Source organism: Cutaneotrichosporon oleaginosum (assembly GCF_008065305.1).
Source record: "Cutaneotrichosporon oleaginosum strain ATCC 20508 chromosome Unknown ATCC20508_contig02, whole genome shotgun sequence".
Classification (NCBI taxonomy): domain Eukaryota; kingdom Fungi; phylum Basidiomycota; class Tremellomycetes; order Trichosporonales; family Trichosporonaceae; genus Cutaneotrichosporon; species Cutaneotrichosporon oleaginosum.
The window spans coordinates 2,038,166-2,053,265 of record NW_027072171.1 but is presented as its reverse complement, the minus strand read 5'-3'; the positions used below and the strand labels follow the sequence as shown (position 1 = coordinate 2,053,265).

Below are 15,100 nucleotides of genomic sequence, written 5' to 3'. Positions count from 1 at the left end.
TTGCTTCTCCTCATTTCTGACTCTCAATTCACCACTAACTCAACCTCACTCTAGCTTCAGACCTCGAATGGCCACCCCGACAGCAATTACACTCCTTGAATCCTTACTAGACATCCCAATGCGTACCCCCTCTCCCCTTCACTCGCCCAGATGGCGCCCCTCATTCCCTACCGCGGCCCCCGCGACGCCCGACTCGCCGCCCAGCGCGCACCTCGAGCTCCATTTCGAGCTCGATCCCCTCTTCGACGTGCCATGCAGCCAAACTCCCAACCGCGTCCCGGGGAGCCACCTCGCCACACCGCCGCCGACTGCGCCCCGCCCCGAGCAGGTTGTAGCCGAGTCGGCGAGCGACCAGCGCAAAAAGGATGAGGTGAGCTCGCCTCGCTCAGAGCTTACAGCAGGCGCCACGCGACAACACCATAGGCAATCTCCTCGGCATGGCGTTCCTCGCTATGCTGGGGAAGAACGGTTAGTGGCGTGAGGGTGCGCTGACGCCAGCGACGGCCGGTGACGAAAGAACTCAGGCGGCGGCGGCGGCGGCGGCGGCGGCGACGACGACCGCCACTACCGAGTGCACTGAAGCGCTGACGGCAACCGAGACTACTCCTCGAAACCCAGGCAGTGCGAGCACGATCGCTGCGTCCCCGATTTCGTCCTGCTCGCCATTCTCATACTCGAGCTATCAGCCGAGCGAGCCCGACGATTTCTTTCAGCAATACCTGAGCTCTGACCCCGTCGAAATCCCTGCGCCCCCTCGCGCCCCGATCGAGGTCATCGACCTCACGGACCTGCCCGACTCCGACGACTTTGTAGACGAGGACTGGGGCAGCCTGAACGACGTCGACGACAGCGCCGGCAAAGCCGCCGCACGCCGCCTGGGCCGGCAAGTCTGCCGCCAGCTCCTGAGTAAGTTCTCCCTCACGCGCTGACGCATATCCAGCGTATCGACACGAGCCGTCGATCTACCGCCTCCTGCGCGGCGGCGACATCCCCGACACCCGCAAGCGCAAGAAGGGCGCCCTCCGCCGCGTCGGCGAGACCGGGGAATACCACGACGTGCTCGAATACTTCCGCCTCGACGCCGAGGCCGCCCGCGACGTCAAGACCTTTGACGAGTGGGCGCGCGAGTACCTCGTGCGCGGGCACGGCGCCGCGCTGATTTTGCAGACGGCCTTCTTGCGGCGCTCGCCCTCGCCCTCGCCCGCGCCAGCGCCCAAACGTCCCCGCCGCGAGCACGAGACCGAGCCCGCCCCGGCGAAGCGCGCGTGCCACCGCCCAACGGGCGAGCGCCGCGAGCGCAACGAGCCCCTCTTCTACCCCCGCTCGATGTCCCAGACCTCCCAGACCTCTGCGGACCATGCGCACTGGCGCCCCCCGCTGCGCCACCCCGGCCACGCCAACCACTCTGGCGACGCCATTCGCCCTAACCACGCCGGCCACGCCAACCACGCCAGCCACGCCAGCCACGCCAGCCACGCCAGCCATGCCAGCCACGCCGGCCCAAGCCGCCACCGCAACTCTTCGCCAATCAGTCATGCCGTTCGCTGTGTCTCAACTGCCCGCTACCGGGGCGAGTAAGCTCTACCATGTAACAGCTTGCTGCTTAGGTAACACTAGTACATACATGCATATTACAACCACTCGCGCACGACGCCGCCGACCACGGGCACGTGCGCCGCGGCCCAGCGGAGCCATCCCTCGTCTCTCGCCGTGCCCGACTGCGCCCCGGCGGCGCGCAGCCGCCACGCAGGAAGATACTTTGCGCCGGGGAGATAGTCCCATGCGCTCGGCGCCGGCGCGAGATCCCACAGCAGCTCGAGCTCGATGCGTCGGCGGCTGAGCGGGAGGTCGGCGCCAGAGGAGAGCGACGCCGCGAAGGTGAGCGCGTAGCGCTGTGGCTCGCCCTTGCCGCTCGGTTGAAGGGACGCGCGGCGGGGCGCGTACGGCGGCGCGTAGTTGGACACAGGAGCCGAGGCGCGGGCCGGGGCTGGGGCCGGGGCGGGGGCGGGGGACGCGTCCACGTCGTTCAGCTGTTGTCAGCTAGGGAGGGGAGAGACTCACCTCGATCTCGGCACTGTCCGTCACACCCGTGGGCAGCCACGGCTTGTCGCTGCTCTCCCGGTGCGTTGCGGGGGACGCGGCGCGGTGGGTCATCAAGGGGCCCGAGAGGGGGGACGCGGCGTCGGGCGACATGCGTTTCTTCGGCGTAGTGGGAGAGAGAGAGGTTCTGTCCACGTCCGGCTTGCTCGTGGCTTGCGCACGGTCGTGATGAGGCGCGGGAAGCGGAGGGCCGTGCGCGTGGGGCGCGTGGGGCGCAGGAGACGCGTCCGAAGCACTGGATCGGCGCGTGCTGCTCGCCGAGATGATGGAAGGCGAAGCGTCCGTGCAGATAGAAGAGCGCGTGGGAACTTCGGTGGCCTTTGCGGATTTAGTCGACTTGACGGATCTGACACTGCTGCGGCTGCTGCGTGGGCGCTCGGCTAACATGCCGCTCAGTCTGTCGCTTGCGCTCTGGCTTCTGGGCATCGAGAGGGCGGCGGCCGCGCCCGATGTCGACGCCGTCGCGGTGGCGGGGGAGGGTGCGAAACCGCGCTGGGTAACAGAGGAGGTGGCGACGGCGGGTTGAGAGATGGTGGGCGCCGGGGGGCGCATGTTCAGCGATGGAGGTCTCTTGTTTTTCGAGTGTAGTGGCGATATGGGGGATGCAGGCGAGGACGGCGACGCGGGCGAGGCGGGTTCGGCACTCGCCTGCACGTGAACGTGGGAGACGGTGGGCGCCGGGGGCGCCGGGGCGAACATGGGCGAGGGCGATGTGCTTTCGCGGCTACCGTGGGAACGGGGTGGGGTGGGGGGCATCCGGCGGCCAAAGTAGGCGAGGTACGGAGATGATGTAGTGGGTTTTGGCTTGGAGAGTTTGGAGGGTGACTCGGAAAGCTGGGCCAGAATGCCCGCCGCGCCGGGGGGGCGAGGACGACGACGTCGTGGACACGGAGCTGGTGTCAGCTTGTGTCACTTCAGGCACGGGATCCGGGGTAGATTTAGATGGGGGGGACTCACTCGGAGCCTCTGCGGCGGCGTGGGATCATTTGCGGGTCGGAGCGGAGGGCGGAAGACAGGAGACCGAAGTAGCCACTGTCGGGTCTCGGGGTGGGCGATTCTGAGGGCGAGTTGGCGAGGTTGAGGTTGAGGTTAAGCCCAACGGCCGAGGGGCGGTGGATGAGGCCGGGGCGAGAGGGCGGGGGGTCTGGCATGCCCCGCGGGTGGGGGAGTAGGAGGGGAAAAGGAGAGGGAGGAGATGAATGTGGAGAGAAAGATAGAATGAGAAAAGAAGAGAACAGATGAAGTTGGTGTTGTCTCGTCTTGAATCGCGTGTTGATCGCGTCCCGCAGATCGCAGAGAGGCGCCAGATACACGCTCAAGGCACGCCGTCCAATTTACGTCACCCCCCTCGTTCCCACACACGGTTGCTCACGTGATCCTCCCAGATGGAAGTGGCAGGGCAAAACATGGCAAAACATGACAGCGGTAGGGTCATCGCTTATCGACGCTATCGATATGTTGATGAGTTTATCATGACACGTGCGCGTCCGTGAGTTTAGCAACAACAAGTGGGCATGACATGGCGCTGGCAGCTGACTATGAGACCATGACTCGATGACTCGATGAGCCATGACTCCACTGGTGGTCTGACGCGCTCCGCAGCACCACAGACATCCGTTCCCACGTAGGATACATAAGCCCCCCTGTGCTCTCCTGATCACACTACTCACTCATCGAACACATGTCTCTCCCCTCTCACTACGACACGCTCCTCGCGGCCAAGACCGCGAGCGGCAAGACGTTCGCGGAGCTCGCCGAAGAAGTCGGCAAGCCCGAGGTGTGGCTCGCCGCGCTCTTCTTCGGGAACGCCGTAACGGACGCGGAGACGGCGGCGCGCATCGCGTCGGCCATCGGGTGCAGCGACGAAGCGGCGATCGGCGCCATGGCGGGCCGCGGGGCGGGCAACGTCGGCGTGAGCGGCGGCATCACGCGCGGGCGCGGGTGGGAGTGGCCGCCCCGCGATCCGGTGCTGTACCGCTTCGCCGAGGCTGTTATGGTGTATGGCGAGGCGTGGAAGGCTCTTATCCATGAGAAATGTGAGTGCGTGAAGACAGGGCTGACGGCAGTCGGGGACGGAATTATGAGCGCTATTACGTTCCGCTCGGAGCTGAAGCGCGTCCCCGACCCCAGTGGGGACCGCGTGCTGATCACGCTGGATGGAAAGGTGAGGCAGCGGAGGATGGGCTGATCCAGTTCCTCAAGTACTCGGACACGGACGATTGGTAGTGGTGTGGTGTGGAACGAATATGCTTCATGGATTCTCTCTGACCGCCTGTCATGATGACAACGCTCGAATCTGACCCAACGGGTACATTGGGCACCATCTATACATCTCTAATCTACATCACCAGCTCTTCTTCCATTCGGGGTCGTACGGCGCGTCGCCCGACGGATGCGTAGAGCCGTCGTTGTCCCGGCCCTCACGCACGCCCTCTTGCGTGCGGTGCTCAGTGGCGGCCGGCGCGGGAATTGGCTTCCCGTGGTCCTCAAGGGCCTGGTGGATTTGTCCCGCGAGGATCTCAACGTCGGCCTTGCCGCAGAGCCACGAGTCGAACTCAAACCGGAGCGTAGCGGCGTCGTGGGGATCATCAGTCGCTACAGGAATGAGGATGTACGCCGGCGGCTCAGTGTTGACTACGCAGTGCGTTGAGTCGAGCGCGCTAAGAGGCACGCGGATGGCAGCGAGGGGACGCCCGTCCACGACGCCGGGGAAGGTGGTGACGGGCTCGGGCTCGGGCTGGGGTTTGACGTGGTTGTGATTGTGGAACAGGTGTGTCTTGCCCGAGCTGTGCTCGGGGTGCTCGCGCGCCGGGGGACCGTCTAGCAATGGCTCGATTGAGCGTGATGGTGTGATAATGAGAGAGCGCGATGGGAGATCGACGCCGACGCGCGCGCGCCAATATACTTTGCGCGCGACGACACCGATGTCTGCGCGGTCGGTGGCGGTCGCGTCCACGGTCAGCGCCATGAGTGCTGAGTGGCGCGGACCGTCGGATCCCAACGTGATCTGCGCGAGGCAGGGGACGGCGTGTGGCGCTGGCGGGAGTGGGGAGGCTGTGAATTCCATTGTGATGTGGTGGGTATGGGGACTACGACGTGGGCCGTCTCGTATTATAGCAAGTTAGCTGGCCCAGGTGGACGCCGGACGCGGACGAAACGACGGCGAGGACCCGTCGACGCGTTGTCGCGCCGTGCGCGGACCATTACGGGTTTGTGACGTCATATCTGATTCCGCCTCCTGGCTGGTGGCATGGTGGTGAGCGTGAGGCGCGCGAGGGCTCGAGGCCTCGAAAGAGCTTTGTTCGGAAGAGTACAGCAGGGAGGCGTGCTCGGGACTGGTTGTCGCCGCAGGGAAGAGGGTGGAAAAGAGTACCTCAGCCGGATATAGCTCCTGCGTCGAGCGTGTTGATGTCTGCTGACCTGTGGGGGATGCACATGAGTAGAACAGCTAAATCAGATTGGCGCACGCCTGGCCAAGCTGTCAGTCTGTGAGTTCTGGGCTTGATGAGGTTAGCTATCGACAGCACCTAGCAGGAGCGCTCAAGATTGACTAGAATGATTAGAGGAAGACTGACAAGAGAGTTCATGAAAGCGAGATCGATGAGGGACGAATGTGCGCAGGCCTACATATACAGTGTCCCTGCTAGGCGCGCTGAGAATCCCAACGTGCCTAGCACTCTTCCGTTGAGTGGGAGGATCACGTGCCCGATTTGAAAGTGGGCCAATAGTTTGATTAGATTCGAGTCGATTCCGCACCATATTCGATAATCTTGGGGTCAGGATCGACCGTGGGAAAACTTCGGGGGGCGGGGGCCGGAGTCAAATTGCTAGCAGAGTCGAGTCTGGGCGGGAAGGGCCGGTCCGAAGCCGAAAGATGGCAGAGGACAGGAAATGAGACAAGGGAAGGGTCATTTACGCCTATTCCAACTCCAAGTCTATCCGACTCGACCGGGCTGCCCTTTACCCCGCCCTCCTCATTAACATCCTCTTGCTCCTCATCGTCTCTTTCTCACTCTCTCTCACGCCCACTTGCACTCTCCGACAAGCATAGCAGACGTCAACACCTCTGCACAACAACCCACACACACCTCACGCTAGCTTGCTCTCCTTTTTCTCCACCTCCCTGCCTCCCGTAAATCCATCCTCAAGATGCCGATGCTGTGAGTGAGCGAGCGGGCGAGCGAGCGAGCGGGTGGCGCCGAAGCTTGCAAACCATCTTCTGGCACGCGCCACCATCCCGCCATGGCTGTCAACTAACGCCCAGCGAGGACCCCTCCAAGCGCTATGCGCCCTTCCAGCCAGAGCCCTATCCCAACCGCACTTGGCCAGACAAGAAGTGCAAGAAGGCGCCAATCTGGCTCTCCACTGATCTCCGCGACGGCAACCAGTCGCTCGCGAACCGTTCGTCTCACTTCACCCCCATCACTTGCTGACTCCCGCAGCCATGACCAACAGACAGAAGATGAGGTTCTTCCGCCACCTCGTCCAGATCGGCTTCAAGGAAATCGAAGTTGCGTACCCCGCTGCGTCCGAGTCCGACTTCCAGTTCTGCCGCGAGCTCGTCAACGGCAACGACGTCCCCGACGATGTGTGGATCCAGGTGCGTAGGCGAACTAGCACGGCTGACGTCAGGTCCTGACCCCGGCGCGCGCCGACCTCATCACTCGCACTTTCGAGGCCGTGGGCGGTCTCAAGAACGTGATTATCCACATGTACAACGCAACGTCGTGTGTGTTCCGCGAGGTTGTCTTCAACAACAACCGCGAAGAGACAATCCAGCTGGCTACCGAGCACACGACGCTCGTGCGCAAGCTCGCCGAGCAGTACGCCAAGAGCCACGGCACAAACTTCCGCTACGAGTATTCGCCCGAGACCTTTTCGCAGACCGAGACGTGGTACGCCGCGGAGGTGTGCGAGGCAGTCAAGAAGGCGTGGCTCGACGGCAAGGGGTCCGTGTTCGCCGACGGCCGTAAGGAGGAGCGCATCATCTTCAACCTCCCAGCCACGGTGGAAGTGGCGACACCTAATGTCTTCGCCGATCAGGTCGAGATGTTCATCAACAGCATTACCCAGCGCGAGAAGTGCATCATCTCGCTGCACACTCACAACGACCGCGGCTGTGCCGTCGCGGCCGCCGAGCTCGGTGTTCTCGCCGGCGCCGACCGTGTGGAGGGCACAGTCCTCGGCAACGGTGAGCGTACCGGTAACGTTGACCTGGTGACTCTCGGCCTCAACCTGTACTCGCAGGGATACCACCCGGGCCTCGACTTCTCTGACATGTTCTCGATCATCGACACAGTTACCGAGTGCACTGGCCTGCCAGTACACCCCCGGCATCCGTACGCTGGCGAGCTGGTGTTCACTGCCTTCTCGGGCTCGCACCAGGACGCCATCAAGAAGGGTCTGGAGGCGCAGACCAGGCGCGAGAAGGAGGGAAATCCTATCTGGGATGTGCCCTACCTTCCCATCGACCCTGCCGACGTTGGGTGCACTTACGAGGCGGTCATTCGCGTCAACTCCCAGTCGGGCAAGGGCGGCATCGCCTACATCATCAAGACGGCGCTGGGTCTCGACGTGCCCCGCCGCATGCAGATTTCGTTCTACAGCGTTATCCAGGCCAAGAGCGAGGAAACTGGCCGCGAGCTGTCCGTCAAGGACATCACCTCGTCCTTCCGCGAGGCGTACCGCTTCGGCACTGGGCACGAGGGCCGCCTGGTCCTCAAGGCTTTCAGCATGGAAAACCAGCGCGCATCGCGCTCGTCGTCAGTACGCGGTTCGCGCGACCACTCGCCCGCTCGCGGTGCCCTCGACATGACCTCGAGCGTGTCCTCGCTCGACCAGAGCATCGACGACCTGCCGTCCGTGCCGCGCAAGATCAGCGCGACGATCGTCGTTGACGGCGAGACCCGCAAGATCACGGGTGACGGCAACGGTCCCCTCTCGTCCTTCCTCGACGCCCTCAACTCGGACCTGGGCATCGCCCTCTCCGTGCGCGAGTACTCTGAGCACGCCGTCGGTGTTGGCTCGGACGTCAAGGCCGCGACGTACATCGAGGTGATCCCGCCCAACGCGGACCCCAAGGACCGCACCAAGGGCGGGTTCTGGGGTGTCGGCGTCGACGCGGACATCACGGCGTCGGGTCTCAAGGCGGTGATCTCGGCCGCGAACGGGTGGCTCGGCACGCAGAAGCTTAACGGCGAGGCGTGATGCGGCGAGCGGGGTAAAAAGCGCAGCGAGCGAGCGCGTCATGTAGCGTAGGATAGTGGATTGGAAAGCACGATGCAAGCATGATCATGAAGTCGGCGGCATCAAAAGAACGGCGAGGAGTGGTGATGATGACATGTGGGTGTGCCCCGTGCCCTGCCCTGGATTGGAGAAGTGGGGAGGCCGAAGACCTGTCCGAGCGAGCCACCACTCCGGAAATGACGCTGCCTCGTCCAACTCCCATTCCATCTCCTCTTCCATCCAGCTCTAGATCCTCGGTCCGCCGCATACCCAACATGTGGCGCAACGCCATCACAACCTTTTCCACATGCTTTCTGCTCGGTGCGTCTGCCGGAGCTGGCGAAGCGGGGCGAGCGTAGTGTCGCGGCATCCTCAGTCGTTGGTGCCGGCGCCGCCGCTCCTTCGTCCGCAGCTTGCCTCCTCCTCCCAGCTCTCTCTTCTTCCCCGTCTTCATCCCTCTACACCCCTCTGTCTGGCCGCTGGCTCCTTGTGCCCCCGTTCCGCTCGCGCCGCCCGCTAACCCCAGGCACGACCTTCACGCACTGGATCGCAGACCACAACGTGCTCTGGCGCAGCCCGCTAACGCCCGCCGCGCTCGAGCAGAGCATCCGCTACTATGCGCTTGTGGGGAGCGGCGCGCCGGCCCTCGGATGGGTGTACCTCGGCATCGGGCTGGCGTCGTCGTTGGCCGCGCTCACAAAGCTTGTGACTGGGTGGCGGGGACAGAGCGGCGAGGTGTTGTTTGACGGGGCGAGCTTGCGTGAGTTTTCTCTGGAGACGATGGGCGGGTGGTCGCGGATGACTCGGTGAGAGGGGAAGACGGAGTTGAGAAGGGGGCCGACAAGAAGACGGAGTCCAGAAGAAGAAGGGGGAGGGAGGTGGAGGAAGCCGACTCGCGGCAGGCCTTACTGTGTCTGCTTCCCGCGGAGCAGCCACCTCTCTTGACACCAGTACGATCTCCAGACTAACCCCAGTCCTCATCGTCAGCGTCGCGTACAACCAAGCCACCGAAGTGTTCCCCAGTAGGTCACCTACCGCGAATGCTCGCTCACCCAGCCCTCCTTGCGATACCCTCACCCCTCCCACTCAACCTGACCGAGCACGAGATGTTCGGCCCGCTCGCCACGGCGGTGCGCGATCTCGCCAACGACAACATTATCACCGCCGTCATGCTCACCGGCGTCATGTTCCTCCAGGTGCGCGTTCGCCGTTCCTCACTGACATCAGGCGGGACGGTACTACGCTTCGCGTGGAGAAGCGGAGGGTGACGGGCCCGAGATGATGCCCGACTCGACGCTGACGTCGGGCGCGTCCTCGTCCGTCCCCTCTCCCGCAACGACCCCCAAGCCGCTCTCGGAGCGGCACGCCACGCCGTTCCGCGAGCTGACTGAAGCCGAGGCGATGGAAATCGCGTCCCTCGACGGCGCGAAGCACGCGCACGCGCGCCGCGCCGCACCCCGGCGCAAGTAAGGAGAAGTGGCAAGTGCGGTCAACCCGCAACCATAGACTAGCTCTATTGCGATGCATAATTCCTCGGTAGCTAGACGGCCAGCACGCCCTTGGTGCTCGGCACGTCGTCCGTGCCCGTCTGGGTGATAGCCATGCGAATGGCAAGCGCGAGGGCCTTGAACGACGCCTCGGCGATGTGGTGGTTGTTCACGCCGCGGATGCAGTCGACGTGCAGCGTCACGCCGGCGGCCTGCGCGAAGGATTCGAAGACGTGCGAGATCATCTCGGTAGACACTGGCGTGAGCGGCGAGTGGGTGGGCGAGCAGGCGAGTGGCCGGCGCCGGCATTGGAGACCGGGCCTGAACTTACAATCTCCAATCTTCTCGCGTGTGAACGGCAAGTCGCCGCAGAAGTATGGCCGCGACGAGATGTCAATGACAGCGCGGGAAAGGGCCTGTGGTTAGTATCGTTCAGACATATGCCCTCTCCTAAGTCCTTCTCTCTCCCCATTCCCACCCCGCCCCCTCCTCCCACTCACCTCGTCAAGCGGCGCGTACGCGTGCCCGTACCGCTTGATCCCCTTGCGCTCACCCAGCGCCTTCTTGAACGCCTCGCCGAGTGCGAGCGCGCAGTCCTCGGCCGTGTGGTGGTCGTCGATCCACAGGTCGCCCTTGCACGCAATCTCCAGCGACATGCCGCCGTGCTTGGCGAGGGCGGTGAGCATCTGGTGTCAGTATGCGGTAATGGGCGTCGGTATCCTCCGTAATCCACTCCCTTGCCATTCTCCCGCCTCGCCGCTCCCTACACCAGCTGGTCATACTCTCTCTATGTGTCTCGCGGACGCACGCGCGCTCGCCGCCTCTCGCCACTCACGTGATCCAAGAACCCGATGCCGGTCGACACATTGATCTTCTGCGGCGCGAATCCCGGCCCCGCATCCAAGGTGAGGGTGCAGGTGATCTGGGTTTCGCTCGTCTTGCGCTCGACGGTGGCGGTACGTGCGGACATGGTGAATGATAGAGATAATGAGGACGAGTAACCGGCTCGATATTTCAGGCCAAGAACATTCGACTCGGTCCCCCGAAGCCAGTGCGGAGATAGAGGTTACGTAACCCCACGTGTATCGCCACCCAACATACGGAAACAGCAACGGAGGTTGTCGTGCGCCGAGACGCCTCCTCACTCTCAACGACCACCACAGACGGGGTGAGCGCAACGGAAGCGGGACTGACGGAAGCGCCGCCCACAATGTCCCAGAACGGATGGGCTTGGCCCGAGCCCAAGCACGACGACGACCCCTTCGCCTTCTCCGTGCCCCCGTACCCGTACGCCGACAGCTCGAGCTTCCACAGTCCGAGCGCGGGCTTCCACAGCGCGCCGAGCGCGTCGGGGCAGAACTACGCCCAGAACACATTCCCGCTCGCCGGAACGACGCAGCAGCCTCAGGCGCATGTGATCGCACAAGCGCAGAGCGCGACATATGACCAAAGCAACGCCGGCGGCGCAAGCCAGTTCCAGCAGTGGCAGGCATACCCGCAGAGCTTCCCGCCCCCTGCTCCGCAGTCCTACCCACCTCGGGACACGCCGAGCTTTCTGCCCGCTCCAATCGCACCGCCCGCCCAACCCGCGCCGCCGCCGAAGGCGCAGAGCCACCCCGCACAGATCTCTCGCTCGCAGCCCCCGCCACCCCAGTATTCCAAGCCGCTGTCGCTCCAGACGTCGTTCGACGCGCCCATGTTTCAGAGCCTCCCGAGCCCCCAGTTTGGGTCTCAGTCGCAGTCGCAGTCGCAGTCGCAGGGGTCCAGCCAGGCCAGCTTCCAGAGCACGCAGGTGCAGTGGTCGCACTCGCCGTCGAGCGTCTCGGCGCAGCTACCGCGCAAAGCGTCGATACCACAGCGATCGCCACAGATGTTAAGACCGTCCCCGCAGATGCGGCAGCGGCCTTCGCCTCAGCTACAGGCCAGTGTGTCGCCGCAGCTCCAGCAGCTGCAGCAGCGGCCATCTCCGCAACTCCAGCAACGGCAGTCGCCCCAAGTGCAGCACCGTCCCTCCCCACAGGTGCAACACCGTCTCTCTCCCCAGCAGCAGCAGCGTCCGTCGCCGCAAATGCAGCACCAGCGGTCACCGCAGCTTCAGCAGCAGTTCACTTCGCCACAAATGCCACTCCAGCCGTCTCCACAGCTGCAGCAGCTAATCCCGCCACAACAGGCAACTGGGCAGCATGGGCAGGTCTCTCCACAGCCACCGCAGGCATACCTCCCCTCCCAAGCTCAGCACCAACAGTCATTCGACTTCCAGCAGTTCCTGCCACCGCTACCGCCACCACAACAGCAGCAATCACAATCAATGCAGCAGCAGCAGCCACAGCAGCGGCTACCGCCACCACAGCAGCAGCAGCAACAGTCTTACCAGCTGCCAGTACCCAAGTTTGACTTGGCAGAGTGGGAGCGCGCTCTCAAGGAGTCGCCAGCGCCCATGCCCTCACTGGCTCCACCTCCACCCACTCAGCAGCAAAGGTCTGCACAGCCATCCCATCAGTATTCACGCCCTTCACAACAGCCAAATCATCCAGCGTTCCCGCAGCAATACGGCGGCCACGACGGCCTCGGTGGACATGTACAGCACGCGCTGACGACGCCCTCGGCAGACCCATCCCAGAACCAAACGATCAAAAGTGCGGCACATGCCCCGAACACGCACACGCCGACGATCGCCCCATCCTTTGCGGCGCAACCTATCCCCTCTCCATCGCAGAACGCTTTTGCATCTCTCAATGTCACCCAATCTTCATCCACTACATCACAACCACACCCTCACCCCATCCCCATGCCAAAGTCATCATCCGCATCCCAGCGGAGTACCCCTCGCCCCTCTTCAACACCAACATCATCAGTTCCCGCTAAGCGCAAGTCGCAAGCGTCCCAACCGAAACCTCGTACACCACAACCACCGCCACCACCGTCGCACCTTCCTGCTCACCCCCCCACTTCCACAACACCGGCGGGAAGAGCCGTTCCCTCGCAAGTTCCCACCCCGTCCCCCGCGCCAGCGCCGCTGCCAGACGCCATCCCCACTGGCCCGCTGCTCTTCCATGCGGCGGTCTCTGCACATCACAGCGCTACCTATCACCTGCAGCAGGTCTTTGTCCCGCAGCACGTGCAGGACGGTGACAAGGGCGGGATGAAGCGCCAAACCCCCTCGGGCGACGTCCTGTTCACTCACGACTCGGGGGCGCTCAACACCGCGCTGCGCCTCCTCGTCATGGCGCTGGATCTTCTCCGCACGGGCTTCTACCTGCCCAATTTGTCTGACTCGGAACGCGCGGCTTTTGGCCTCGAGTTCGCGACTGTCGCAGCAAAGGTCCTCGCGACGGAGGAACCGGTCAAGAAGATGCTCTCGAAGGAGGAGCTCGCGCGAGTGCACCTCATCATTGACCACAAGCGCCTCGCGTCTGATGTGGAGGACGTCATGACGAAGACGGTGAGTTCTGCGGAGGAAGGTTGAGTTGACCCCAGCTCGCCGCGGCACGAAGCCCCCACCTTAAACACTACCGCCAAGGCGTGGAGCTTGTGAGCGCTCGTCTCGCTTTCATGAAAGACAAGGCGAACCATGCGAAGCGGATCATCAAGCACGCGTTGGCGTCCACTCCCAGGTGATTTTCCGCGCCGAATGCGAGCTAATTATCAAGAGAAGATGTTGCACACCGCTACAACCTCCACCTCCTTCACATGAACCACCTCCTCAAGGCGGGCAACGTCGAGTTGTTACAGGTCGTTAAGGAGTTTGAGGTCAGCTCTTTTTCCCGTGGCGGATCTGGCCGTGCTGACCGCAGGCGGATGCTGAGGCGCAAGGACACCAGGATGTCGTCCTTCTAGCTCGCATTATTCGCATACGGGCGCACTTTTCCTTGCGGCGCTGGGATAACCTCCTGACCACTCTTGACGAGAGTGAGGCCCTTTTCGGTACTGACGAGGTGCACACCTCGGGCGAGCCGGCTACATCGTCCTTCCGTCTCGTCCTGCTCATGCACTTCCTCAATATGCGCGCCCTGCACTATGGGCGAGCTGGTGACGACGTAAACGCCAAGAAGCAACTCAGCCGGCTGTATCCCCTCATGGATGCTGCCATCGACAAGGGCAAGCTGGCCGAGATGCGCAAGTCCGGCGGAGTGGTGAATGTGAGCTGCACTTTATGAGCCGCAGGCTGACCTGCAGATCCCGTTGCGCACACCCGGCGGCTTGACGCAGCACATCTTGGTCCAGTCAACGCCTGTCAATGTGCTCTGGGCTTTGACTTACCTAACCTCGGTGGTCAGCCGACGCGACCTGCTGGGAACTGTCGAGCAGTGCAGGACTCTCAACCATACTCGCGCGATGCGCCAGTATGAGGATTTTGCTCGCCCCGATGACTTGTGGGACTCTGGATGTAAGCCGCTCATATTGCATCAAGGCTGACATCAGTCTCTTTTAGACACGGGGTCGCAGACGCGCTGGAACTTCGGCACAAGATCAACAAGATCCGTGCGGAAATGTTGATGGAGGAAGCTCTCGCATTCGTGTGCCGGAGCTCTTTCGAGCAGGTCAAACCCGTGAGAAACCACATACGCGCACGCTGACTCCAAGATCATGACCAAGACTGTCAGCATACTGCACGACAACAACCTGTTCCTCACTCATTCCCACCAGCTGGCCCTGCTCTACGGACACATCATGCACTCCATCGGCCTCCCTGACCAGGCCGTGCGTTACTACCGAGCGGCGCAGAGCCTGCTCGTCGCGGGGTCGGAGATGCGGCTCATTGTCGACATCAACCTCATGGCTGTGCAGGGCGGCTTCTCAAACCTTCATTCAGATCTTGATCGCGCGACCAAGGTGAACGTCATGGCAGACCAATGCAGGGCTGGCACCAACGGCGCTTTGAATGCTGTGGGCTTCTTCCTCCTCAGTCTGACTGATCATGAACGCGTATCCTCCAAGTGCGTTACCTTGGAGATCTCACGCTAACCAAACAGGCGAAAGCTCACATTCGCGTATGAAGTGTGCCGGAGAGGCAAACTCAATGTGCTCTACGCGCTCATCTTCGCTTTCACCACCGCCCAACACCTGTTCGGTGACCGCGATCGCCAGCTCAAGCAGCTGGAGTCCGGCCGAGACATCGCAAGACTTCTCGGCGGGAAGGACCGAGCAGACGGCTGTGGTCTACTACCACTAGGCTTGTGGTACAACACAAAGCTGCGAGGTAGGCTCAACAGTTTGCCAACACTGACATGAGACCACTATCGCCTCGACAGCCGATTTGACGACGAGAAAGCGGTGGCGGCAGATAT

General features: G+C 62.9%; 6 protein-coding genes across 6 annotated transcripts; 3 read left to right on the top strand and 3 right to left on the bottom strand.

The window, feature by feature from the left end:
- Window positions 1–1,631: 1,631 nt before the first annotated feature.
- Window positions 1,632–2,856, bottom strand: COLE_02497 (uncharacterized protein; the record flags this gene model as incomplete). Its single annotated transcript, XM_018424331.2, has 2 exons — window positions 1,632–2,030; window positions 2,062–2,856. 2 exons carry the CDS (start codon window positions 2,854–2,856, stop codon window positions 1,632–1,634), a joined length of 1,194 nt encoding a protein of 397 aa, XP_018275858.1.
- Window positions 2,857–3,781: 925 nt separating this feature from the next.
- Window positions 3,782–4,288, top strand: COLE_02496 (uncharacterized protein; the record flags this gene model as incomplete). Its single annotated transcript, XM_018424332.2, has 1 exon — window positions 3,782–4,288. One exon carries the CDS (start codon window positions 3,782–3,784, stop codon window positions 4,286–4,288), a length of 507 nt encoding a protein of 168 aa, XP_018275859.2.
- A 156-nt stretch (window positions 4,289–4,444) lies between these two features.
- Window positions 4,445–5,167, bottom strand: COLE_02495 (uncharacterized protein; the record flags this gene model as incomplete). Its single annotated transcript, XM_018424333.2, has 1 exon — window positions 4,445–5,167. One exon carries the CDS (start codon window positions 5,165–5,167, stop codon window positions 4,445–4,447), a length of 723 nt encoding a protein of 240 aa, XP_018275860.1.
- A 3,433-nt stretch (window positions 5,168–8,600) lies between these two features.
- COLE_02494 (uncharacterized protein) lies at window positions 8,601–9,795 on the top strand (the record flags this gene model as incomplete). The annotated part of the gene is made up of 5 exons (XM_018424335.2): window positions 8,601–8,646; window positions 8,852–9,085; window positions 9,300–9,347; window positions 9,382–9,521; window positions 9,553–9,795. 5 exons carry the CDS (start codon window positions 8,601–8,603, stop codon window positions 9,793–9,795), a joined length of 711 nt encoding a protein of 236 aa, XP_018275862.1.
- A 70-nt stretch (window positions 9,796–9,865) lies between these two features.
- COLE_02493 (uncharacterized protein) lies at window positions 9,866–10,782 on the bottom strand (the record flags this gene model as incomplete). The annotated part of the gene is made up of 4 exons (XM_018424336.2): window positions 9,866–10,068; window positions 10,144–10,228; window positions 10,313–10,498; window positions 10,648–10,782. The coding sequence occupies 4 exons, from the start codon at window positions 10,780–10,782 to the stop codon at window positions 9,866–9,868; spliced, it is 609 nt and encodes a 202-aa protein (XP_018275863.1).
- A 1,818-nt stretch (window positions 10,783–12,600) lies between these two features.
- On the top strand, window positions 12,601–15,044 carry COLE_02492 (uncharacterized protein; the record flags this gene model as incomplete). The annotated part of the gene is made up of 8 exons (XM_018420527.1): window positions 12,601–13,254; window positions 13,290–13,426; window positions 13,463–13,562; window positions 13,607–13,945; window positions 13,989–14,199; window positions 14,235–14,362; window positions 14,397–14,749; window positions 14,786–15,044. 8 exons carry the CDS (start codon window positions 12,601–12,603, stop codon window positions 15,042–15,044), a joined length of 2,181 nt encoding a protein of 726 aa, XP_018275864.1.
- Window positions 15,045–15,100: the final 56 nt, after the last annotated feature.